Source organism: Motacilla alba, chromosome 10 (assembly GCF_015832195.1).
Source record: "Motacilla alba alba isolate MOTALB_02 chromosome 10, Motacilla_alba_V1.0_pri, whole genome shotgun sequence".
Lineage (NCBI taxonomy): Eukaryota > Metazoa > Chordata > Aves > Passeriformes > Motacillidae > Motacilla > Motacilla alba.
In genome coordinates, this window is record NC_052025.1 from 18,325,314 (window position 1) to 18,351,263 (window position 25,950).

General features: G+C 46.7%; 1 protein-coding gene across 2 annotated transcripts in view; it reads right to left on the reverse strand.

The window, feature by feature from the left end:
• The window catches only part of IGDCC4 (immunoglobulin superfamily DCC subclass member 4), an 85,610-nt gene extending 60,008 nt beyond the window's left edge, over positions 1-25,602 (reverse strand). For both annotated transcript variants that reach the window (XM_038146986.1, XM_038146985.1), the window contains exon 1: positions 25,382-25,602. In XM_038146986.1, the coding sequence (XP_038002914.1) occupies positions 25,382-25,490 (109 nt within the window). In that variant the 5' untranslated portion in view covers positions 25,491-25,602. The remainder of the gene's footprint in view (positions 1-25,381) is intronic.
• Positions 25,603-25,950: the final 348 nt, after the last annotated feature.

Consider the following 25,950-nt stretch of genomic DNA (forward strand, 5'->3'; position numbering starts at 1 on the left):
ACATGTCCTTGAGCTCTGCTACACAGCACAAGCAAATAAAAGGTTACTGTTCAACAAGAGACAAATGGCTTTGTGCAGAGGAGAACGAGTCGTGGTTTAGTAATTACTGTGAAAACAAAACATTCAGGCATAAACCAAAAGGGATTCAGTGCACTGGCATATCTGTGCTCCTTTTCTAGCACAGCTGAAATCACCTGATCCACAACCCCTAAGTAAGGCCCATGAGACTGACAGCATATCTTCATCAATTCTATCTTCTCTTCAAGAAACTCATTCAGCTGGGGAAAGCCAAAGACATTTAGGCACACACAAGATCCCAAGACGCAACCACTCCTACAAACCCCAGCCCACTCAACAATTCCAAGGCTCAGACCTTCACTTCAAGGCAGGGGAGGCCCATCTTTAGCATAGCTGAGTGAGGCCCTGGAGCAGCTCAAGGACACCCAGCCCAAAGCAGCCAAACCACTGACAGCCTCCAGTGCCTTCCTGCGAAACCCCTCCAACACTCCCAGCCCAAAACAAAGAGAGCTGAGCCAAGCCAGGCAGGACCCATTACGGCACAGGCCTTGGGAGATTAATACTTCACAGGGAGCAAAGTACAAGGGTTTCTAATCTGACACACTTCCAGAGCTGACATCACTTCTAGTTCTTGGCAGTCAGAGATTTTCCGGGGGAGCCACTGTTGTGCCGCAGGTCCCACAGCTGGAGCCTGGCCAGCATGTTTCCTATTCCACACACATCTGGCACTTTGAAACTGGCTTGTGCACCTTGCAGAGATCCAGCCAAAGAAAACCTTCCCAGGAGCAAGAAAGTGGCTCAGGCAAGGAGAGCAGAGTGCTCGGTCATCGTGTGTGTTCTGTGGGATATCAGGCAGTAAGAGGAAAGGGCTCCTCTCTCCCCTCCACATCCCACAGGAGGTGGCAGGAATTCAAACTGCATTTGAGCCTCTGCACTGTCGCCTGCCTTAATTTATGTATTTATTTTGGATGTTGAACTCGTGGAACTCAACAGCACAATTAATCTTATTTAATTGGGAGCGAACAGCACTGAAGAAAAGTGAAGTTACTCCTTCCAAAGGGTTTTCCTACCTCTCAGCAAGCCAACTACTGTGCCATTGTTCTGCTTAATGTAACCTTCTGCCGATGCTCTTCAGAGGCTCTTAGGAGCTGTAGAAAATCTTTACGTTCCCATTGTCTAATTCAAAGAGTGACTATACTTCAGTGTGTCCCCATTAAAGCCACACAAAGCTCTCTTTCTTCTTGGAAACTTTATGCATTGACAATTACAAGTCAATAGCTTGGTCTCAGTCTGTTTTTAGGGCAATTGCACTTGGCAAGTGGTGACCCAGAAAGAAATCTGGACGAAGGTCTCCGACAGTCTGCATGCTGGGTGCTCGGCAACACCAGCACTGAAAGCAGAACCGGAGGAGCTCGGGGCTTGGAGCACCCCACTCCCATGATCTCTACAGAATGGGAGGCTGAAAGAGGAGCTGGACACCTAAATCCCCTTGTGCATCACTTGTTCAGCCTCCCCACGGCCCAATAAAATAGAAAACATTCTTCCACTAAACCGTAATGAGGCCTGTGAGAGAGAAGGGTCAAGATCCCTACATTCCCCACTTAGTTACCAGATGTTACTGGAACTTTCCACTTTGTAATAGCAACAGGAATAAGAAAGTTACACCTTCAACACCCATTAAGCCTCTCTGGAACAGAAGGCTCCTAAAACTAATCTCCAGAGCTGCTGAAAAGACCATTTTATTAACACTTGATATCCAGGCACAGCAGAGCAGTTCCAGCGCAGAGCAGTGCTCACCGTCGGAAGCCAACCTTATCCTAATTCTGCATATAAGCAACCTGGATGGTTTATTTAATAATGCAGCATCTCCCACTGCTGTAGGAGTATTTATCCAGCTGGCAGCAAGGGACTCTCAGATCATCCCCTGTCACTAAGCTGATCCCAGCCTTTCATGAGCAGCTGGGTGCCAGCCCGGCTCTGCAGGCAGCAAGAGGCGGCATGCGGAGAGTGTCACATTGTCCCCACATCAAGGGGCCGGGTAGGAGGCCGTGCCAAGAGCAATCCCCTCACACCCTGCACACATCCAGCTGCAGCCATGGTGTTTGTACAGTGTCCTGGTCACTCCCCAGCTTGGGCCTGGGGGCACATTGGTGCTCCTCAAGTCCTGGCACACATCCGGATCCAGGATGAGCACTGGCAGGGAAAGTTGGAGCATGCAGCTCTCCCCAGTGCTGGGCATGAGCCTCTGGCCTTTGTCCTGTTCAAGTCCCCAATTCAAAACAAAAGAGCAGAAGGGATGGCGTGAAAGAAACACCTAAAACACATGCAACGCTGTTCACCCGCCATACCTGGAAAGAATGATCATCTAAAGCTGTAATTACAGTAAACAGATGTGCTGGTTTGAGCTGGGATTGAATTAATTTTTTTCACATGGGGAAGTGAATACCTTTGTGTAAAAATGCAACATACACCAAGGAAAACACCAAGGAAATAGAACAGCCAAAAAGGTCTCCATGGAAGTATTTTTGAAGATGCTTCTAACACTGAAGTCAACTGAATCTGTTCATTTCACCCAAGACCATGAAAGCCACCAACCCACTCAGCCCTGGAAACTCCAACCTAGTAAAATGCCAACCGATTTCTAGAAAGGACTAAATGCTCTCCTGCTTCCACAGAAGCATCAGATTTGCACAAATATCTGTCTACAGACGATGCCTCACAGATAGGAATAAGCACCACACCAGCTCTCAAGACTGAGTTCCTTCTCATTGAGAGGTGTGTTATCCTGATGCATCCCCTGTAACAAATGGTCCAGAAAGATGAAACAAATCAATAGCAGTAATAATTTATTCATTGTGTTGAATTGTCAATGGCAATTATAATAGTAAAGTGCTTGACTTTCACAAAGGTTAAGCGTTCACATTTCTCCCCTCTGACCCCTGAAGGGTTTCTGAAGACGAAGGAAGCCTAGAATTTCAAAATCCAGATTTGCTAAACTCAGCCTTTTTCAGGTCTTCTCCCCAAGGTGTCTCACAGTGGAACAGGGAGAGGTGCCCCATGCAGAGCAATATAAATGTGAGCCTCCCTTGCACTGAAAGATGTTCAAAGTGCCAAAGTGACTTAAACACCAAAATCCCTGAAAGCCTCTCCACAATCCCCACACTGCCTGATCCTGGGAGGACTGAGCTGTTCCTGTGCCTTTCCCAGCCACTTCACACCTACCACACAGAGCACCAAACCTCAGGCTTTGCTCTACAAACATCTTCAAGGCAATGTCCATCTCCTGGTCCTCATCTTTCCCTTCTTAAAAAGCCAGGAATGCTGAGACGATCCCTGCCGAAGCTGCTACAAGCACAGGATGCACGGGGAACTCAGGACAGAGCCCTGGGTTTGCATTCAGAGATTTACAGTGTGGAGGCACATTAAAATTACAAGCTTGAACAAGCGCACTGGAACAATAACACATCACAGTCCTGTAATTGGGCCCTGAAATACACTTAGTGAAAAATACAGACCAGCTGCAATGCTGGAAATGCTCCTAATGCAATCCAAGGTAATTATTGGTAACAGACCATCAAACAAGTGCATTAATATGCTCTGATCAGAGAGAGAATCAGATGGACAGTCTGGCACAGCAGCTTGTACCTGCAAATTATGTAAATGATTTGAAAGAGCAAAGCCCTAAAGCCCTAGAAACACTAACTCTAATGAAAGTTATTAAATGCTATTTTTGTTATCTGCTGGTGTTAACATCAGAAGGCCCATTTGCTGCAGTGACTGTAATTGTGCTGCTGAGGGTCCAGGCTGAATAAGCCTGAGATTTGTAGACTAAAACAACTGCCTTGGATTTGCATGATCTCACCGACACCCGTTTAAACACATAATGACTTCCTGCATTTTTCACTCATGTTGGAAAGGAAATCCAGTTATTTTGCTTTTGTGAGATGCACGAGTTCCTGATTTTACTTCATCATACATACACTTTATCTGCAAAGGACACAGAGGAGTCTGAAAGAAGATCTCCTGTTACAACATTACCTATTTTTATACTTCAACTGTTTCAGTTTAGCATACTTTTAGGATACACTTTCATCTCTTCATGCCTGAGAAAGCTAGACGTATGCAGCACGATACAAGCTTCAGTATCATCCCTCTCGGGAATAGTCACTTAACCAGAAACTAATATTGCCAAATAAATACATAAAAATCCTTCACCTGTGGGCTACAGTTTAAGAGTGTTTTGTAGCTCTTTTCCCCTGGGTTAATGGCTTTGCATATTCCAAAGATACAAATATAAATACATTAAATTGAAAAATGTTCAGTTCCAACAGTGAATATTTTATCAGTCCAAGTTCTCACCACCCAACAGTATCTAAAAAAAAAGGCAGCATACCCAATGCTAAACCTTGTGAAAAGTTGAAGAGAAATGAAACAGTGTCCCCACTCCAAGTCCGAATCCAGCAGCCAAACTTCCCAGTTAATACATCCTGTCCTCTCTACCAGACAATTCTTTAGCCTTTGTAACTCAAAATTTTACACACAAAATGCAGTGTATAGCTGTGGAGCAAGCAGACAGAGCCCATCCTGCTTCTTCCTCATTTTAAAGACCACTAGAAACTTGGGCTTACTTCCCAATTTCTAAAGAAGCACACCACCTGTAATCTTATTTTCTTTTTTTTCACATGGCAAGACAGGCACACTTCCAGCTTTAACAGTGCACCCAAAGACTCATCCACCTCCAGAGAGAGTCAGGGGCACCTCCATTGAATTTCATGGCCTGGTTCACTGCCCATCTTGCTTCCCAGCATGTCAGGCACGTTGCATGTCACCAAGGACGGCAAGAAAGCTCGGCAGCAAAGGAAAGAGGAAGAGTATGTTACAGAGAAAGGACAGAAGCCCTTTGACTCTGCCCCTGCCTGGGTGTGCAAGGCTTGTGCTTGGAGTGCCAGCTCAGCCCCAGAGCCCCAGCTCGCCCACCCTGGCTCTCTGCAAAGGAGGCAGGAGTGACAACAGCTGCTGTAATTTATTTGTTGTGTCGGTTCTCGCTCACCAGCCCTCCCTAGGACGCACCGCTCGGATTGCAGCCAGACGGAAACAGCGAGTGTGACTCGAGGCAGCGGGAAAAACACTTCTCCATCACGTGTGCTTTCCCCTTCACAGGCTCCACTTCCAGTTGTCTTGCCTGTCATTAAAAGGAACTTACAACTTGCTGCTGAACGATGTACTGTAATCAATACAAACAGCCACAAGATCCCCTGGAAAGGATGTGGGAGCGCTGCTCAGCAGCGATATTTATGAGTGCAGGATCCCACAGATCAGAGCAGCCCGAACTCTCCGGAGTATTTCCACTATTTACACCGAGATCAGAAAATTAAAATGATATTTTACGCTTAATGGTTTGAACAAGACCTGTGAAGTCCTTCTCTCGGTCCCATTTACAACACAAACGCCAATGACAGAGCAGCAGATGGTCAGAAACACTCCCCTAGAATATTCAGGCGATTCAACTTGAATCTGTGCCCAAATCATTTAACTTTAATGGATTCTTTCATTAACAACCAAAGAAAGGGAATATGGTTGCCAGGACATTAAAATCACTTTTTCAATTATACTGTTATAAAATCGAACAAATTAGCTGTAATTCTTAGCTGAAGCTTAAATGGAAGCATGACTTTATGAAAGAAATTAAAATTGATTTGGATTAGTGGGCATCAAGGGCTTTTTAAAAATTAACAAGATTCTTATGACTTCATAGCGTGGATGGATTAGCTGGAGGTTCTGCTGCCCTGTGCTTGCTACCTGCCAAAGCATGGCAGCTGGCTTCACAGCATTCGTTACAGCAGGGTTTAATTAGACTGAGGGGAGAGAACACAAGGATTGAAGCTGGAAACAAAGTTCTAGAGAAGCAGGGTGGTGTCTGAATTCACCTTTTGGACCCAGCCCAGCAGAGTCTTGGCAAAACTCAGGGAAATCATAACCTCTGAGCTTTAGCAGGACAAGGTTCTATAGGCTGTAGTGCTTAGCTTGGGATGGGCTTGCAAAACTGTACTGGATGCTTTAGAAACACCAAAAAAAAAAATATAGCCCAAGATGTCTGCTGTAAAGAACGCTTTAAAGAACTTTAATGCAGGCTACTAAAAAAAAAAAATAAAAAAAAAAAGAGAAAGATCCGACATAACACAAAAACCCAGAGCAGGTAAGAATTAACAATGGGAGCAGTGGAAAGAGCAAGTCAAAAAGGAAACAGGAACTGTAACACTGGGCACCAGGATGCAGGCTACCTACAACACAGAGCAATGGGGTCACACTAGGAAGAAAAATGTCCTTTATAGTGTATAATATGAACTTAATGAAAGAGACCTTCACTGAACACAACTTGCATTGATCCTAAAGATCAGGAACCCTAGACGTACTTTAGAGAGCCATCCCCCTGCCAGGGAAGGGAGTGATTTGGAACTGTTGCCCAGAAGAAAGAGACTGAAACCAAGCTGGAGACTTTTATACTTGCACTGGACAAAACCTTTTAACATTTATTTATTAAAAAAAAAAAAAAAAGAGAGAGAAAAGAAAAAAGAAAAAGAGGCACTACTGGGAACAATCCTGTTTTGACCCCTGCGAGCTGGACGGGATGTTCCAGAGCTCAGGCTCCACCCCAAACAGCTCCAGGATGATGCACTGCTGAGAGCACCTGCCAGCTGGCACAACTGGCCTCTCTAAGGTAAATGCAGCACAACATTTCAAAACCATTTTCATGAAATCTTGCAACACAAAGCACTTTAGATGACTCCCCTTTACGAGTCAGCATTTCATATTTAGTTATTTCTGCTCTTTATTGCAACACAGCGGGTGACAATTTGCATCAGTAAAAGCTGACTGGAAAAGTTAATCTTTCTTTGGACAATCCTGAATATTACTGCTTTGCCATAATCCTGCTGGTTTGTCACCCTGTATCTGGCTTTCAGATATGCCACAGAGTAACATTCTCCAATAAATCAAGAAGAGCTTTACCCTTTGAACCAAGCTTTGAATTGTAATCGCTTTTGAATTGTAATCACATGGGTCTCCATGCGCTTGTTAGCAGGTCTTATATTTAAGAAAACAGAAGAATATATTTTAATCCAGAACCTTTCAAGATCCATGTGTCTTTGAGTTCTTTTAATGATTTAAAAATCAGCGCACCCTCTGGTTTTCTGTCAGAACTAATGGCAAGATTCGGCCTAGTAGGGTGGCAGCTATGCACACACGAACACACACAACCAAGACCTTTATCTCATCTAGGGCAGCGATCTGAAACGCCTGGAGTTTGTAAGAAAGGAGACCCCTGGATGAGACTGTCACTGACAGTGATCTCTTTGCAGGGCAAAGCAGAATGGGGCTTCTGCAAACCAATGTTTTAGGCTGAAGGTGACTTTTACTTTTGCACCGCTGCAATGGCACAAGAGAGGCACATCCAATTCAGGTGCTTCTGCCGAACGGCAGCAAACGCCAGGGTAGGGAACGGTAATTTCCAGCCAAGAGCATAGGAGCTTCCTGACCCAAACTGCCTGACCCCACCACGCAGCACAGACAGCAACTGTACCTGTGAAATCTGGCCTCCAGGCTCACATTACTCCCACGCAGGAGCAGGTGGAAGAACTGCCACTTCTCACCACACTGTAGGCATCAGCACCTTTGTCCATGAACTGTGGGTTAGAAGTACCTAGAGGGACTTCTGAATATCCATTTTGACTTGTCTACCAGTAGAGGCTTATTATTATCATAATTATTAGTAACAATTATACAACTATTATATATGTTAATATATGTCAACAGAATAAGAATATTAATATATTCTCTACAGGGTATTTCACAGAATTAATGAGATCTCATAATGAGCCTAACCTCTCTGACATCTTGCTGATACTTATTTCTAAGCAAGCTACTAAATTCAGCATGCATCTGCTCCAGCATTGAACTGGCTTGCAACTCAACTTGATACCCATAGCTGAAAAGGACATGAATGCTGATAAAGGGAGGTTTCTGCCTTGCTGGGGGTAGTGATGGAAAAGGCACATTTACTCCTGTTGCCTTTGTTATCAATCTGGTTCCCTCTACGACAGGGAGCTCTGAGCAGCCAAGTCTTAAATCACCCCAGCTCCTGCTGCAGTGAATGGCAGCAAGTCCCCAGGAGCTCTTTGCCATTGACACATCAATTCAAGCACATCACGGGGCTGTCTCTATCTCCAGTCCCAACGCCACCCCAACACCTTCAAAGTCAACTCCAGCAAGGCTGAGGCTGCTGCTCACAACACTGTTTTCCTAGTGATCTTAGCTGGCACGAAGGGCTTTGCACCCTCTGACACCTCTCCAGCATGCTCAGGCGCCATGGAAAGGGAAGTAAACACTCTGCCATGCACTGGGAAAGAAAGCACAGGGCAGTCCTACAGTCAGTGCAACATGCCCTCAGCATCCCCGGAGCCAGACACAGCAGTACACCCAGGGGCACACAAGGCACCTCTGGTGTTCATTTGCGTCCCACCTCCTGTACAAGCTGAGATTTGGGAACTAGAGGTGACTCATTTCAGCACCATATCCTAAAAGCCCTAATTCTCTGGTAGTGAATTCAGCAGCAAAATTCCCACAGAGAGGAGGATTTAGCCCTCCAGAAGTCCAAAACAAAAGCAGCATCTGTGACTCACCCATGAGACCCACAGCAACAACAGTGTAAAAATTACATTCACATGGACTTGATGCTACTCATGGAAAACAACTCTGAAGCCTTTCTGCTGGCAGACTCCACCTCTGAACACTCTTCTTCCCCTCTTCTGTTCTTCACAGGATATTTGCATGGAAACAAGAGCCCTGTTTCTCAGCTGCTCATCTCGTCCTGCTGTCTGCCCTTCCTTAACAGAAGACAGACTTTTCAGAGAGGCTGTTTTCAGGCAAATAGCCTGGAATGACAGAAGAACAGAGCACATGAGCACCTCCCAGAGCCAGAGTGCCAGTACCAAGCCAGGGATACTCTCTTGTGCACAGACAGCCTCTCACCCTTTTGGTGATGAAACCTGCTGGGTACACGGGAAGAGTTCACTGGCAGATCTTCAGAGCATCTTCCATGGAAAACAAGTCTCTTACTTCAAGACCATGCTGAGAAGGTCCAGGTGTGTGGGATGCAACATCAATCACCAGCCAGGAAAAGCCCTGCTAGCCCAAGGTACCCCCAAACTCAGCACTGACATGTGGAACCATCAATACGAGACTCAGGCTCCTTCAAAAAAACCAACCCAACAGTAACAGCAGGTTCAGATTCTGCTCTTGCCCCTGAATCTTCCTGTAATTATTCCTCTTTTGTAAGAATATTATTGTTGTTCCAGTGGGGTTGCCTATGTGGAAAGTCTAACCAAAGAGGGGGGCAAGCTGACAGCGACCTGCTCCATGTATCTAACTCGGAGTGTGAGCCAGACAGCGCTGTCAAAGGGCAAAGAATACACTCTGGAAACAAAACCTCTTTGTTCCTCTAATTTTGTTCCAGTTAAGTCAGTTCAGCTGTTCCATATAACCAGTCAAAAACATTCAGCATTTCCCAAAGTATTTTAAGACTTCAAAGTTGTAGGTTTTATTTTGACAGTTTTAAAGCGCATAGCTTTTTTTTTCTTTACAGATTTTCTCTGCATTAAAAACAAGGCTGTTTAATAAATTAAACTTTACAACAACCACTGCTGCTCTGCTTTTATCATGGCTTCAATTAAAATATTGTTTCTTGAAGACAGCTAACGGCTTTTGAGAAAAAAAATGAGGGTGTTTCACTGAGAATATTTTCAATAGACTCAATTTGTAAAAACTTGTGATTAAAACCAAACTCCAAGTAGGGCAGGTTGAAAACCAGGAGGGTCTAAAGCTGTCCAAGTTGCTGATATGAACTCAAAACTTCAAAACCTTAAATGAACATACCTAAAAAGTAAATTCTTCAACAGCGAACAATGGAATATTTAGGAAAAAGTGACCTCTCCAACATTCACTGATGAGGAAAATGTACTGTTTAGAGCAGTGCCTGGCAGCTCAGCAGAGATGGGAGTTCATCAGGAGCAGGCTGTTCCAGAACAAAACCTTTCTACATAACCCAGGCAACAGATCTGACCTTTACATCTACAAAAAACAGTCACCCCACCACTGAACTCATTACTGGGAGAGATCTGCCCCTCAAACCCTTTTTTTTTTTTTTTTTTCCACAGTCTCAGGGCCAAACCTGTTCTGACACCGATTGCCTCCTGCCAGGAAAGTGCTGGAACAGCTCAGGGACAAGACCTGTACTGAAACCAAACCTGTCTGAACTCTCCCCGCGTAACCCGAGCTTCACACAGCCGCGCTGACATTGTCACCACAGTGAACAGGAGCCAGGCAAGCAAACGAAGGACTCGTGTCTTCAAAAGCAAACAAAAGAGGGTTATAAAAACTAATTAGCTGTTTGTGCTCGCTGCTGCTCTTCTCTGCAACCACAGCGAGTACATCTCTGAAGGCTTCTCAACAGCAGCTCTGGGATGGCCCGGGCTGGGCCAGCTTCACGGTGCCAGCAGCAAAGGCCCTAATCCCACAGTTTTGAGGTCAAAGCTCCACTCGCACAGTTCACAGTACAGCCCACAACCAGCTGTGTCAGCACAACTGAGAAAGCAGGATCAAGCAGCCGTGGGGACGAAGCTTTTAAGCCTGCGATGCTGCCAAATGCTTCGTATCACAGCCCTGCCTATTTGCATTTCTGCCTTGGGCCCCATCTGTAGCTTCCCATCCATGTAAAAGCTATCCCCAGGGAGAAGAAAGGCTACTGTCCATTTGTTCAACACATCTCAAGTGCATCCAGCTTCAAATGAAATAGGTGGTATAACTCTTTTCCCTGCAGTTCCGACTGTCTTGCTGTCTGGAGGCAGGGAAGACCAGAAATGGAAGTAGCTGGTCCAGTAGCTTTGATCAGTCAGCACCAGGCAGCAGTGCAGCTCCCAAGCCCTCCCAGCCATCCATGCCAGCACCACATCCTCACCATCAGAAACACACACACTTAATTCTTTCCTCATTTCCACTTCAGATAAAAGATCCTACAAAGTAGGTCCCCAAATGCAATACCAGTTAAATCACTTTGTAATGACACAGAGAAATATCTTTAAAATATGGTTGCATCCTGTTACAGAAGTCTTAATGAGCCATATTTTTAGCCCAGGAATAACCTGAAAACCAGCAGAGACACACTGCAGCACTAAAACTATGTCACTATAAAGCTATTTCATTACAAGCCACGGCTCTCTTTGCACAGATAATTTCTTCCAAGAGCCCATCTAAGCTGTTACAAGGTTTTCCAACAGTCGTATGTGTAGAGCAGCCAGAAATAAACCTAATCTACCAGGCAAAAGTTGAGACCCAGAAGAAAGAAAGGAATAAACAAGAAAGAAAGAAAGAAGGAATAAACACAGGAGATGGGTCCCTTTCAACACACGTGTCTCAGCAGAGGTCACTGCAATGACTGGGAGCTGGAGAAGGGCCAGGGCACCATGCATGCATCTGTCAGGGATCCCACCCAGGCTCCAAGCAGGCATCCTCACACACAAGGGAAATGCAAGGAGAAAGCAGGAGCACCAGCTCAGACCACCCAGCCTCTCGTGCCTCGCACTCACTACCTGCAGTGACAAAGTGACTGACACAGCCACAGCTGGCAGAGCTGCATGGGGGAGCACAGGCCATCCTCCAACAACCCTCTGCAGCATCATCAACATCCAGAGGTGACAGACACGTGGAAGACAGAGGCAAGGCCAGGCATCCGGCACCCCAACTTGCTCAAGCTTCATGTGAGAAGCCAGGAGTAGATGAGGTACAAACAAGATCCAGACATGACAGTGGCAGGCACTCCAAGGACATTTCTGCTCATGCCCAGGGGTTTGAAGAATTCAGCAGCACCCACAGCTCATTCCCAAAGCCCTGGCCTGAACACTGCACTCCCTGGGAGTCCTGCATGGCTTGTGACCTCAGACAGGGCTGAGGAGAGGCCCAAACACAGCCCCCATCATCCAAGGTTCTGGGGAGAATGCATTGCTCCCTCTAAAGAGAAAACAAGTTACAGAGACACCGCAAGCAAATGCTGGTGGAGTGACACCCTGTCCAACTCAGAGCCACCAGACAGTGAGACTCTGGTGGCTCTCAGGCTCTAGAGAGAAACTCTGAATTGCTTCTCTGGAAGCTGCACCTTCCCCGATCCTGGAAGAAAGCTGGGGTAAGGTAATACCCCTATATTCTGTTTCTCCTTAACATGAGGAAAAGAAAAATCTAAAATGGGCTTGTCCTCTGAATCAGCTCCAAAGCTATCTCAGAAAAGCCACGTTATCTCCCAGCAGCCCAAACCACTCTATTTGTTACAGAATAATAAAGCCATTACTACTGAGCAATCACACTATTACACTGTTGTTTTACATGGCTATAATTTAACAGTTCTTCCCTGTTTGCTTTAGAAAATCTGTTCTTGAAAGGTCTATAAAATTATGAACTCTTGCTCCAGTTTGAAAACACAGGCATGAGCAGGGATTTCTGTTTTCTAATAAATCACATACCCCTACTAGTAAACACCAGCTTATAAGAAACATCTTTTGTTTATTGAAAGTAAATAGCATGTGGACATTTTAAACAAAAAGAAGGTGGGAGGCGGAGGGGGACAGACAGATTATGTTTTTCACTTTCATTTTGCCTTGTGTCTAAACAAACAGTTCCTAACAGCTTTGTTTTCCAAACCAACTTTCTCCCAGCTGCTATCTGGAACCACAGAAAGGGAAAGCAATACTCAAAATGTACAAGGATTACTTGACTTTGCACACTCGTTTTATTCAGCAATCAGTGGCCTGGCTACACAAGCCACAGGGAGAGCTGCTAGGAATAAGCAGTAGCCTTGGAGAGACTGGTTGGCTTCACAACAGATCAGTACTGGGAGGGTTCACTGAGACCCTCACACCATGCCAGGGGAAACCAGCATTTTGCCAAGCTTTTGTGACAGGTCCCAATTTTGCCACAGGAGCTGATCTGCTGCCTTCCAGTGAGCCACAACCGCACAGAAACTTGGAAGATGACTCTGAACAACAGCTCAGAGAGCAGGTCAGAGAAAACAGCTCTTACAGACCCCTCAGGGACAGCTACCTGTAGCACCTGAAAACAAACTATCACCCTGATCCTTTTTAGATGGTTTCTACTGTTTCCATTAGGTACAGGAAGCACAGAGATACTGACCCAAAAAGACACAAGAAATTATACCAGGATGAAGCATACTCTAATGTTTCTGAATTTTTCATCATCTTCAAGATCAAAGATATTAATCTTCAAAGATCTTTCTCATCCCTCTGCCTTCAACTGATGATCAAGGCACCAAATATTCCCACACTCCTTTTTCTTGCCTTCTTGATACACAGTTTAGTGTTACTTAGAGCACGTCCACCTCACAAGTTCCTTGCCCACAAGAGATGTAGCAACATTTCACTAAAGTTGCAGGGTGGGAATAGCTAGAGTTAATATTTTGATCAGTTTCACTCCAACAGCAGAAGATTCCCTATATCCAGGCATAAATACAGAGACATAACTCTAAGAGAGTTTCAGAAATGATGCGCAAATACATGGCTCCATCACAGCTCTCACACACCACTGAAACTTGCTATATTTAACCCACCACTTTCTTAATTACACATCATGCCATGATCAAGCAGCCCCTCCATAGACAATGGTCCAGCCCCTTCTGAGCTGGACCTTCATGAACATTACCCAAAAAAAGCATTTGAAGGGCCTCAGATGGAGTCCAGAACATGGTAACTTCTCACTTATACCTCATTCACCCCATCCAGGTCTTGCAGGAAAGCATTGGTTCAGTTGGGAATGTGCAGGCAGCCCGAGCCAGCCTGCACTGTGGGAAGCAAACCCTCTGCACAAGCTCTTTCACGAGGCCGTTTTCTCCCACTGCTGCACAGCTGCCACAACAGCAAAGTCCCCCTGACAGCACATGGATTTTACTGCTACTCGCAGTGCAAATGAGATAATTAGGTCAGAAATCTTCAAAGCCCTACCACTGCCATGGGTAATGAGATTTTGCAGTTCACCTGAAAATAAAAATGGAAGGAGGAGGGCAGGTAAAGCTCCTTCTCTACCAACAGCCTGAAGTGTAGCTGTGAAGCCATCCAGGAAATGGCTTAGTCCAGCTTCTGTCAAGAAGAGGTCCTTCCTAGCAGCTGGGAAGTCAATGCATGAATACAACACTTGAAAAAAAAGGAGCATCCATATGGGAAAACCAGGGTCACAACAGATTTGCCAATAAAACACAAGGTACAAGCAGACGAACTGCTACATTTTAATCAGTGACAGCCCTCTTATCTTGCTGTGTGGTGGCTTTCTCCTTGCAGAAAGGGACCAGATTACATCTCTGTTCTTACCTAAAATACTGTCTCCAAAAAAGGGGCAAAGAACCCTCCTGCAGGGGTGTCACTTTAGTGCCAACCCAAGACACTTCAGTGCCAACCCGAGACACACGCACTCCTCAGACTGAGCTGAGAGTTTTCACAACAAACAAAATCCCCTGGCGGCATGCATTTAGAACTATTTATGGCACAATTCTGTCTTTTAAAGTTAAGCAAAGAGCCTTCCTTGTTCACTCTTGATAGGCTGCAGTTCAAGACTGGAGTGTGTCTTCAGGGCAGGGTGTAAAGTGCCATAAATGCAGAGCAGCTACAGAATGTCAAAGAACAGCTCTGGTTTCAATCCTACCAGGTACACAAGGAAGTACACATATAGACCCTCTCCCTGCTCCTTGTGCTTTCCAGCTCTCTGCAAACAGCCAAGCTGTCCTGCAAAGCCCTTGCAGAAAGGCCTGGACGTGCAACTTGTCACTCAGAGAGGACAAGAACCAAGCCTGCATTGGAAAAAAGTCATCTACTTCCAAGAAGAAAAGTCAGGCTTGTCAAATTCCTGCCAACTCTCCTGCATTTCCCAGGTAATTGCACAAACCATGAATTAATAAGAAATAATGAGCCAGCACACAGGGGAAGAAAAGACAATTCAGAACAGCAACGAAGAGAACTAATGGAAAAGTACATTTTAATAGCTCAGTGCAGACGACTGTCACTGCAGCCCGCATCATCCCAAGAGAGGCGTCACATCCCTGGGAGGACACAAGGACACACACACCACCCACGCAGCACAGGAACACCAGGCAAAGGTGAGGGGGGCTTGGGGCAGGAGTTAATTTTGCAGAGAACAGACAGTGTGGGCAGTCCTGACACAGCACCAGCCTGTCCAGGGATGGCCTTGTCACCACCCACTACATGTCCTTCAGGAAGTCACAAAACCCATCTGGGCTTCACTGCTTGGCTACAGCTGCAGTGTCTGACACCAGCTCCCTCCATGGGTGTGGACCACCTCTGCTTTATCTAGACCTGCTCTGCTTCTTTCTGTTATCACCTAACCCCACAGGTATGTTATCAATGCAGCCAGCCAGCCTTGTTAGGACAATAGCAGATAAAAGGGCAGGTTTGACAGAGAAAATAATAAAATGGGAGATGATAAACTGTTAAGTCAAAAAGGTGCTCACAGCTAGACATGCATGATCTTACCGAGGACTTGACCACCTTGGGGACTTTCATCCTCCTGGCTTAACTTCTTACCTAGTCCTGTTTGAAAAGGCAGTACCTGGTTGTGATCTGGAAACTCAGTTATTATTGAAAGAGCAAAGTGACTTTACAGCTCAGGGATTGTATTAGGAACGATAGCAACATAACAGCCGTATCTGCGGCTACAAGGGTGCACCTAAAGGTGCAGGAAAACAAGGAGCAGCACAAACTTTTGAACAGGGTTAGGACCGAAGGTCAGAATGGGTGGAAATCTGCCCTCCCATTTCCAAACTTAAACTTACATCGATCATAACAGCAGGAGGAAAATATATTTCACAATCTACTTCAAAAATGCATCACACCTCCTTGGCTGTTTAACTTTCCAGCATCTCCAGTGCATTTACCCACTGTCAGCGAAAGTTTCTCTTCAGAGCACATAAATCTTTCTGTTTTCCAAAGCTGCAGCCAGCTGAAACCTGACAGTTTGAGGACAAAGCAGTAAAAGGCCCGGGTCTGCTTCCAAATGGTGAAGGACACGCTTTTGACACACAGTATCCAAGCAGCAGAGTTCCTCTGGGGACTGTCACACCACTTTGGGGCCCTCCTGGATCAACGGGAGTCCACGCTCAGATGTGATGCTTCTCCCTGGCTGTGTCTGGGCTTCTGCTTATCTCACCAAAACACATCTAAAAACAACACCTGGACTTACACTGAGATTTCAACAAAAACACCCCAGATCACCTACTTTTCTCAACAGTGAGGAGAGTTTTGCCTCTGTGCATCCAACTGCTAGATGAGCACTATAGATGGTGGCTGTTTTGGACCAAGGAATCCAACCTCATTTATTGCTAAAACCAGATTTATTTCCATTAATCTAGACTAATTACTGCTGCTCCTTCTTTAATGAGGTCCATTGTGCCTCAGCACATAACCCCAGCACAGGAGAAATCCTCATCTTCATAGCCAGGCAATTTTGGGCCTCTTTGAAGAGCTCCTTCTCTAGTGTTAGAAAGCAATGATGAGAATGATGTCTCTTCCAGAGAGCCAGTTTTATTTCAGCGAATGCTGTGTGATCATTCTCACGTTCAGGTCAACAACAGCCTCGCAAAATCTCCTTTATCCAACTTTTACTACTGTTGAGCAGGGATTAACATTAATTGAGCCCAACCCATATTAGCCAAGGATTATTTGTTAGTCACCAGCCCATAATCACTTGCATTTTCCAGCAGAAACCTTTACATTGCTCAGATAACTTGCAGAATAATCCAAGTCACCTTTTTAATGAAATCTATATAAAAGCACACATCCACATCGTTGTCTTCCTCCTTCCAAAATACACAATTAGTTCAGCTTAGAAAATGCTATAAAAATTAATTCTGTCAAATTTGCAGTCCACCAAGTTTCTGGTGAGAAGACTACCTGTGAGGGCAGCATTTTTTTAAAACCTCACAAACTTTAAAATACACCACAAAGTATTCAGGAATTTTCATTTACAGGTCTGCACATACCACATACCAAACACCAACTTAGCCTTTCTGTTTAAAATCTAAATGGAAGTTACACAGATGGGCCCCATCCTGATGCTTCCTCTGGTTTCCTCCATGTGAACCTCCTGCTGCAACACCCCAAATCTGCCTCAGCAGCAGCTCAGCTGCACCACAGAGAGACACTCTGGGAGATGAAAGTTTCTTTACTTTTCCCTCAGCTGGCTCTGATCCCATCACATCTGGAAAGCCACATCCAGCACTGGCTGTCTGAGCTGAATGGCAGCTCTGAACTGAGCTGGGGGGAACTGGTGCCCTAGGGATCTGCACGGTCCAGATCCAAGAAGTCAGGCTCTGAACCGAAGCACTAAGACTTTCCCAGCAGAGCAAACACCTGACTGCTGAGAAAAGCAGGGCTTACTTACTACTGTTACTATAGAAGGCTGAGATTATGGATGGAAAACAGGTGAAAGACTCAAGGACCTGCATGTACTCAGCTCAGTAAAGAGCAGGTTATCAGGAAATGCAGTGAGTGTACACATCCTCACAGGGAGGCTCCTCATACCAGCACCTGTCTCCACACACCCACATAAACCCCAGCAGGGTGAACTCAAACTGAAGGTGCACCTCGCTGAGCAAGGACATCAAACCAGCCTCCCGAGGAGCTGTGATGGACAAGCACCCAGCAAATGTTTAAGTCAGAAGTGGGCGCTGCTTTTTTTAAGAGATGCTCTTTTTCAAGCACAACCATTAAACCTGGAACAAGAAACGTCTCAGCTTGCCACAGTACACAAGAAAGCAGCACAATAAACTGCTTGCCTTAAACATACTGAACTACCCCAAGTGCCTTCGCTGGTGTAAAAAACAAAGAATGATCTGACAGCTCAGCCTCGTGCCCGGATGCTGAAGTGTTGCTGAAGCCTTTCACCCCTCACTTAACTCCTCTGCTGCTGAACAGCAAATGCTGGCAGCAGCCATAAGCATGAAGTAAATGGGAAGCTCTTCTCTGCCAGCAGCTGGGAGAAACTTCCATCTCTCCCCACTTTGCATGTAAAGAAAACTCCACAATAGTACTTGTGGTAATGCTGCGCGCCAGATTTTCCACTGACAGACTCTTGAGGAAAGCCTCCAGATAGGAAGCCTGCTCCTAAGGACCCTCTTCAAGTGGATGACTTTTGACTTTGGGAACATATGGCTCATCTTCTTGAGGAACAGTTCCTTTTGTTTTCAGTACAGAGAAAAAGAGCACAAAGGAAAAAGAAAAGTTACATTTACTGTGACCTAGGGAACACAGAGCTAACTAAATTTGATCAATATTTTGATTTCTCTGACAAAAGCCACAATCAGCACTGACACAAACAACTGGTTAGCAAGCTGGGGGGACAGGAGGGGTAAATCAAACCAGAGTTTCAAGATACTTATCTTTCCATCACAACAACTGCCACCAATGACAGTAATTTACATGGCTAATAGGCAGTATTATGTTTACAAAACCATTCTTGGGAGGGAAAATCTAAACAATTTTTGCCAACCCAGCAAAGGAGCTGGTGTTGGATCAGACCCTGGGATTCTTCTTCCCCTTTTATCTTATCTGATGGTATTTTGTCAAGGTGCCTTACTATGGAACAACACAAAGTGCCTTCAGAAGCGTCTCTACAAGTCACACAGACTTGTGGAGGATATGATCGCTCTCCTGTCACAGCCTGAATTCCTCAACAGCAGGGCTGCCCCAGCCTCTCTAACAAGGGGAAATACTTATCAAGCAGAAAAACAATGGAACCAAGCCAGCAGGCCCAGCTCCTCCACCCCAGAGCACACTCTGGACCCCTCTGCTGAAGATAACCTCCAAGGAGCCCCTTATCTCCCACACAGGGGCAGGTCCCATCCCCAAACCACATGCTGACCCCCCAACATCAGCCTGAACACCTGCTAATTCTCTGCGCCCTCCCCAGCCCTTGGTTTGGTTTGGTTTTTCTTTCCATGAAAAGCTCCCTGTCCCTTTGTTACAAGCTCTTTCAAGGCTTTGCCACAGACAGGCAGACAGACAGACAGGTGGGACTGTGAGGGAACAGAAATGGGCTCAAACAAGCTCAGTCCCTCTGGGTCTATATAATTAGGAGGACTATGCTCATCATTCCTTTAAAGCAGCACAGATAACCCCAGAAGGGCAAGAGCACATTTTCACTAGACCATCAGCTAAAAAGAGACAAAGATTTCCAAAAGAACATAAAAGCCTTCTCACATGCACAGAAAAAAAAAAAAAATCAGTGAACTCTTGACTAGTTTTAATATCAGGGAAAATTCCACCTTGTCTGGAAAATACATGCACCCTTTCTGCAGCTGTACCCAACAGCCAGCCAAGAGCCACAGAGAGGACAGTCCTGCCCTAAGTGCAAAACCTGAGGTAATTTTGGAACCTGTAAGCACTGATGATGCTTCTGAAAAAAGAAGATTCATCAAAGCCCGGAGTGCACGGACAGTCAGATTTTGCCAAAACTCTCAGTGCATTGACAGGGCACGGGAAATCCATTTCATTAAGTAATGACCTTTTGGTCACACCAATTAACTTGATCATCTATTGACAGTCAATTTAGAAACGATCAAGGATGCACATTTCCCAGCACACAGTGAAACAGACAAAGGACTTCATCACACCCCTGCTGCCAGCCTGGCATCACTTCCACATCCCAGGTTTGCTCCACCAAGTTCTGCCATCCCAGCACCCTTTTAACTGTTTAATTTCCCAAAGTCTCACATTTAACAAGGTGCTAAGCCATCCCAACTCCAAAGGGAACGCGGTTCAAAGACCCGAGCAGGAAATGAGACCAGGGAAGTCCGTTGGAACAAGGGAAAAAGCCACAGCAGACTGAGCACAAATGCAATACTTCACATGCTAATTTTAATTCTCCCACCAATCTGGGCTGAGAGCAAACCTTGAGGATGCTCACATTTCATTAACACACTTAAATATTAATGACCTGTCCTCAAGAACTCCATGAAAGATCTGGAAAAATAATTAAAACATGAAAAAACAAGAAAAGATAAAATAAACCAGGTTATTCCATAGCTCAGCTGAATTTCATAAGGCAATAACAGGCAATTGTTGTTAAAATGCTGATAAAGATTTTTAAATAATTTGAGAACATCTGATACGAAAGTTTCCCTGGAACACAGTGATTGCTTATCATAACCACCACAAAGTATGTTTATTACCCACGGAGATAAGACACGGCAGCTGCTGGACTTCTCAGATAAAGCAAGCCCATATCACAACAGCAGGATCACATGGATTAGGAGCAGGAGAGGATCTGACTCAAACAGAGAGAGCACTGGGCATCAGTGACACAAACAAAAACACGTCCGAGGGAGAAGCTCCAAGACCTACACACTGACAAAGTGTCCTGACACCTGCAAACAGGACAGTGTCAGATAGACTCAGACACCTGCTTTGGCTCTCCCATGGAATTTCCCTTCTCAGCAGCTGCAACTCCAGCAGATTTTTACCCTCCTGCAAGGAAACACTGACCAGCTCTTCCTCTTCCTTTAAGCCTCCATTACTCTTCAGAATTAGGAAATTCAATGGTGTTTCAAGGATGACTTCAGCATACTAGTGATAGTCAGACAAATTAGAAGCTCTGTAGACTTCCCCCCATGTCTGGTGGAGGGTTTGGCAGCTCTAGAAGGGCTTGTGAGAACACAGCTTAATGCTGCTTTCTATGAAGGTGGCAGATTCAGTTTTAGCAACTGTGGATCCTCTCACCAACAAGCTGTTAAGTCAGAAAAGCACAAGCAGCACTTGGAGGCCACTTACTCAATGGATTTAATAAATGCAAGAAGGGTACTTAGAGTGATGGTGTTCTTCATGTTTACAGTGTGTAACAGCATCCTCTGCTCAGGGGGAACAAGTGGGGAAACTGAGGCAGAGACAGCAAGTGATCAACACAAAGACAATTAAAAGATCCAAAGCCACAGCAGCTCCAAATCCTGTATTTGGAAGTGCTTTCCCAAAGAAAAGAGAGGAAAGCAAAACAGACACCAAGCCCCATAATATGTATGCTGATGTAATCATAAGTCACGTTTTACAGCAGAAAAGACTTCATAAATAAACAAGTGAATACAAGGACTTGAGATTGTGATTTCCTGCAGTTTTGTGTCTCGAGAGTGGATTGCCCAGTCCTACCCAAAAAGGGTTTGTGATCTGCTCAAAGCTCTTCCTGCCATTGAGGCACTCAGGTTCCTCCACAAGTGGGTTTTCCAGTCCCTGTCCTTCAGTCCATGCAGAAACTGCATCTCCCTCCTCTACTTGGTCTCTTATTTTCAAAAACTCTGAATTCTCCGTGTCCAAAGTAGTTATGATGACCAGCAGGACCAGGAATTATTGGGAAAAAGGGAGATGGACAGACAACTGAATGAGATAATTACACCTCTTCACCTTCAAAAACCAGCTAAAAATACTGTAGGCAAGTGGATCCAGTTCTTCTCCAGAAAGTAACGAAATTGCACCAGAGTTGATTTTGGCCCAACATGCACTTGGCAAGTACTGATAACAAGGATTTACCATATCCCCTCTAGTATTACAGCTGACTATAAAACAAACATTTGCTTCCTACTGATAACAAAATGACTATGATCACTCAGGGTTTGTAAAGGTTAGGGTTTCTCTGTCACCCAAGGCAGACCTGTAATTCCCAGTGTTCATGCAAAAAATACCCTGTAGGTAATATTGGCCTCAGTTTTCCCTCAGGTACCCACTCACCTCACGCAGAAATACAGTTTGGGATGGATTCCAGCAACAAATTACAATCAGATTAAATATTAATTCCCATCTTAATTATATAACCATGACTAGGCTTAATGGCCTTGAAGCCATTTAACCAGGAGAGGAGCGTGTAAATTGTGCAAGCAGCATCTCTTACACTGCAAATGCCCAGACTGGTTCACATGCACCTGGATTTTTTCCCTGGGAGAAGAGCCAGCCTTTGGAAAAGCAGCTCCAAGGGAGGTAAGAATTCACATCCTCCAGCAAGCAATATGGCATCGGGAGTCACAAACCCGTGGGACAGCACAGTGTACTGCCCTCAGGATAGCTGTGCACTGGAGTGAAAAAGATCATACATGTGCTGAATCCTTATTGATGGGTTTCATCCTCACCTTTGACTGAAGCATCTCTATGTTTGGCCGAAGCAGGCCATGAGGTTGCCAGAGCAGATGAAGGAACTGGTCCAGGATCACAGTGGGTACTCAGGAGGGACATCCCGTATGCCACAGCCCACCCCAGCGCTTTGCAAACTCAGGAGGCCCAGGTGCTCTCCGTGCAGAGACACCTGTGTTGTCCCACAGAAGCTGCCTCCATCTTCAAATCAGGCTACATGCAGGGAAAATAATCTCCTTTCATCCCCAGGGAAAGGCAGATTGCCAAATATTTTCTTTTCCAATTCTTACTTGCGCCACTCTGAAGTGCCTCATGTATGACCAGAAGTGACCCATCCCCACCCATCCCCAGATCAAATCTGCTGCACCTGCCAGGAGAAAATCTGCTGCAAAAGAGGGGGATATGCCCAAAAATGAGCCTGTTTTGCTTCACTTTGGACTTCAAGGCAGTGAAGGCACAAAACCCAAAAAAATAAAAAAGGAAAAACCTAGGGAAAACAGGAGAGACAAAACCAGAATTAAGCTTGAGCAGTTTCAGCTTCACACACTAGAAGAGAAACAGAGAAATGCCAGCAAAAGCATTCCCCACGCTAGAGCAGCCCCTGCCTGGCTGTCACAAGAGCCACGGCATAACGGCAGCGAACTCCAAGCTCCGGCACGAGATCGCTGCCCCTGGAAACGGGATACAGGTGAAGCCTCTCCAGCGCTGTGTGCACCGTACTTGGCACTGTCAGAGTCCTCCGTTTCTTGGGGCTGTAGGAAACACCCCTTCCCTGCACCGCCCATCCCGGTGACACCGCGACGCCACGGCCACAGGGCCGGCGGACCCGCAGGCAGGTGACATCCTGCGAAGCGCAGGCGGCCGCAGCAGCAGGGACACGCGATTCCTAACAATGGGAACGCCGAGCTCCCCGGCACCGGCTCTCGCGGCAGGCAGCGGCTGCGGGGTCACGCCGCCGAGGCGAACGCGACCGGAAGGATAAAACAAATCACAACTCAAGTGAGGTGGTGTCGAAAAAGGAAATAGCAGGAGAACTCAACCACAAAACCGAACTACACAAAACCAGATGGATTTCAGCTTATCCCTCGCATGGAAAGCTCAGCGCACTTCCCACCAGCACGTCCCCTGTAGAGAGCCCCAAGGAAAGGAACCAGTACAGCCCCCTTGCTGGAGTCAACTGAAAAGGGGTTGTTTAGGGCTTGCTTTTTTCCCTTAAACCTCTTTCCTGCTACTGAAGGGAAAACAGGCTCAAAGTCAGACAGCAGAAAGCTTTCAAAAACACTGGATCACATCCCTGGCAAGTGTACACTGGCACTGCTTCCATCAAGTCCAGAGGAGGGGAAGGTTTTCCATTCTACTTCTCTCCTACAAACTTCATACCCAGCGAGGCTTGAACTTTGGATCAAAACACATGCGGCTTTGGGATCAAACACAGACTTTCCCAAAACCATTTCAACTCTCTGCCAAATTAATTTCAGATTGAAACAAGTCCATGTTTTTCTTTTCAGAATCAAACCCACCTGTTGGAAAGCACATCCACACGTACCCAGCGGCACGTCCAAGGGCTGTGCAGACACACTCACTGCCTCCCTATACAAGATGTGTCCCATTGTTAGAAAACAAACAGCAACAATTTTCACTAGTTGTCTAACTGCTTGCAGGAAACACCAAGAAGCCACAATTGCAAATTCTCGCAAAGCATCTGAAGTTTTCTTGTTGAAGTGGGTTTGGAAAAACAACATCCACTCCACCACCCCCATTTTTTTTGTTGTTTTTTTTTTTCTTTTTCTTTTTAAATCATTGTTCTCCATTACAAGCCTTGGGATCCACTTAGCTGTTTGTTCAAACACACAGGAGACACGGCTCCCACTCAGTCCAGCCTACCAGCTCGACTGCTGATGGGGTCACAGCCTGTCACCCATCTAGGAAAACCAACACTCACTGGTGACAATGGAACATTTACACGGACCGTTATTCACTTCCACAACAGTCACCATAAAGCTGCACCTAGGTTGAATCATAACCTACCCCTAACGGGAGCTCACAGTGTTCTGAGGAAAAAGAAAGAAAAGAAAAACAACCCTGCAGCCATCCACGTGCTGTTATCATGCTCTGCTGAACCTGAATGCTTCATAAAAGGAATAAAAATGTACAATGACATGGGGATGGCTCCTCCACCACAATACCCTGTTTAGGGGGGATTTTAAACAAGAGCAAGTCCCTGGCACACGCTCACATTTTTTGGTGCGGTTCTGCCAACCTGTACCTTTCCAAACCATTCTCAGGGATGAGAACAAAACCTTTTGTGGGTTGTGCACACACAGAGAAGGAACCCCACACCCTAAGGTCTGACAGCTCAGCTGACCCTCAATGCCAACTTCGATGGCAACCACAGAAAGCCACCAACACGCCCGGTGGCCGCGTACGTGTGCCCTCGCACGGCGCCGTTTGCGTAACCATTGCAAAACGCAAGCGTGAGGAGCATGGCTATTCCTGGGTCACTTCCTTGAGCAACGGGACATGTGCCTACCCCTGTGTCCCATGCCGGCAGGAACAGGGCAAGGGAGGCGAAGGGCTCCTCCACGGCCTTGCTGGACACCTGGGCCTGCTCTGGGCCACCCTGTGCCAGACAAGCTCTTCCTTCCCCACCACCCTGGCACAGCCACTGTCCCTCTCGCGGAAACTTGCCACTGTCCAGGCAGAGGCTGTGGAATGCTGCTGCTGCTGGTCTGCTGTCCCCCCAGCCCATACACCGAGGGGAGTTCTTGTGGGGAGTGTCACCCTCAAAATGTGAGGGTGTCACTGCCAATGTCACCCCCCAAATGATGACTCCAAAGGAAGCACCATCTAGGCATGGGCCAGGAGCACAGCAATCGTCCGACTTGGAGGAAAGAAGGGGATGGGGAGAGGGGGGGAATGGCCACGGAGGGACAGGATGGCCACTAAGGGGAGAAAGGACGACTGGGGTAAATGGTCACTAAAGGGGAAGGAGGGTCGGTACAGCGTGTGAGCGGCCAGGGAGCGCATCCCGCGGAACCGCCCGCTACCCATGTGAGGGCAGGTGGCGGCACCGCGGCCGCCCGCGGGCTGGGGGGCACCGACCCCTTCCCCCCCTCCTCTCCCTCCTCACCCACCTTGCACGGCCAGGACGGCGAGGGCGGAGAAGCAGAGACAAAGCAGCAGGTCCTCCAGCGCCATGTAAGCCCCGCCGGGCGCCGGGAGCAGGGGCCGCCGCGGCCGCATCTACGAGGGGAGCGCGCTCTCCCGCCGCCCCACCGCCATCTTGTGCGAGCGCCCCGGCCCCAGCCCCAGCCCCGCGCTGCCCGCCGGGCCCCGCTGCCGGGGGCGGCCCTGGGCTGCCGCTGCTCCGCCTTTGTCAGCGGCCCGGCCGCCCCTCCGAGGGGCTCCTCCCGCCGCCCGGCAGCGCCCGCACCAACAGGTTGCTGCCAGCCCGCGGCGGGGGGAGCAGCCGCGTTCCCTCAGGGTGGGGGACGGCAGGTGCGGGGCTCCTCCGCCCGCCGGTGGCTCCACAAGCCACAGACATTTATAACATTTTATGTGGCGTTTTTTAATAATTTCTTGCTTCAATCTCTTTAATATTTTTTCCCGGTTTTGCCACGGGTGAGTGTGGAGGGTACCGGACCGCCTTCAGTAGCCGCGCTCCCCTCACGGTGCTTCCCGGGGATGCCTCAGCCGGCCCCGG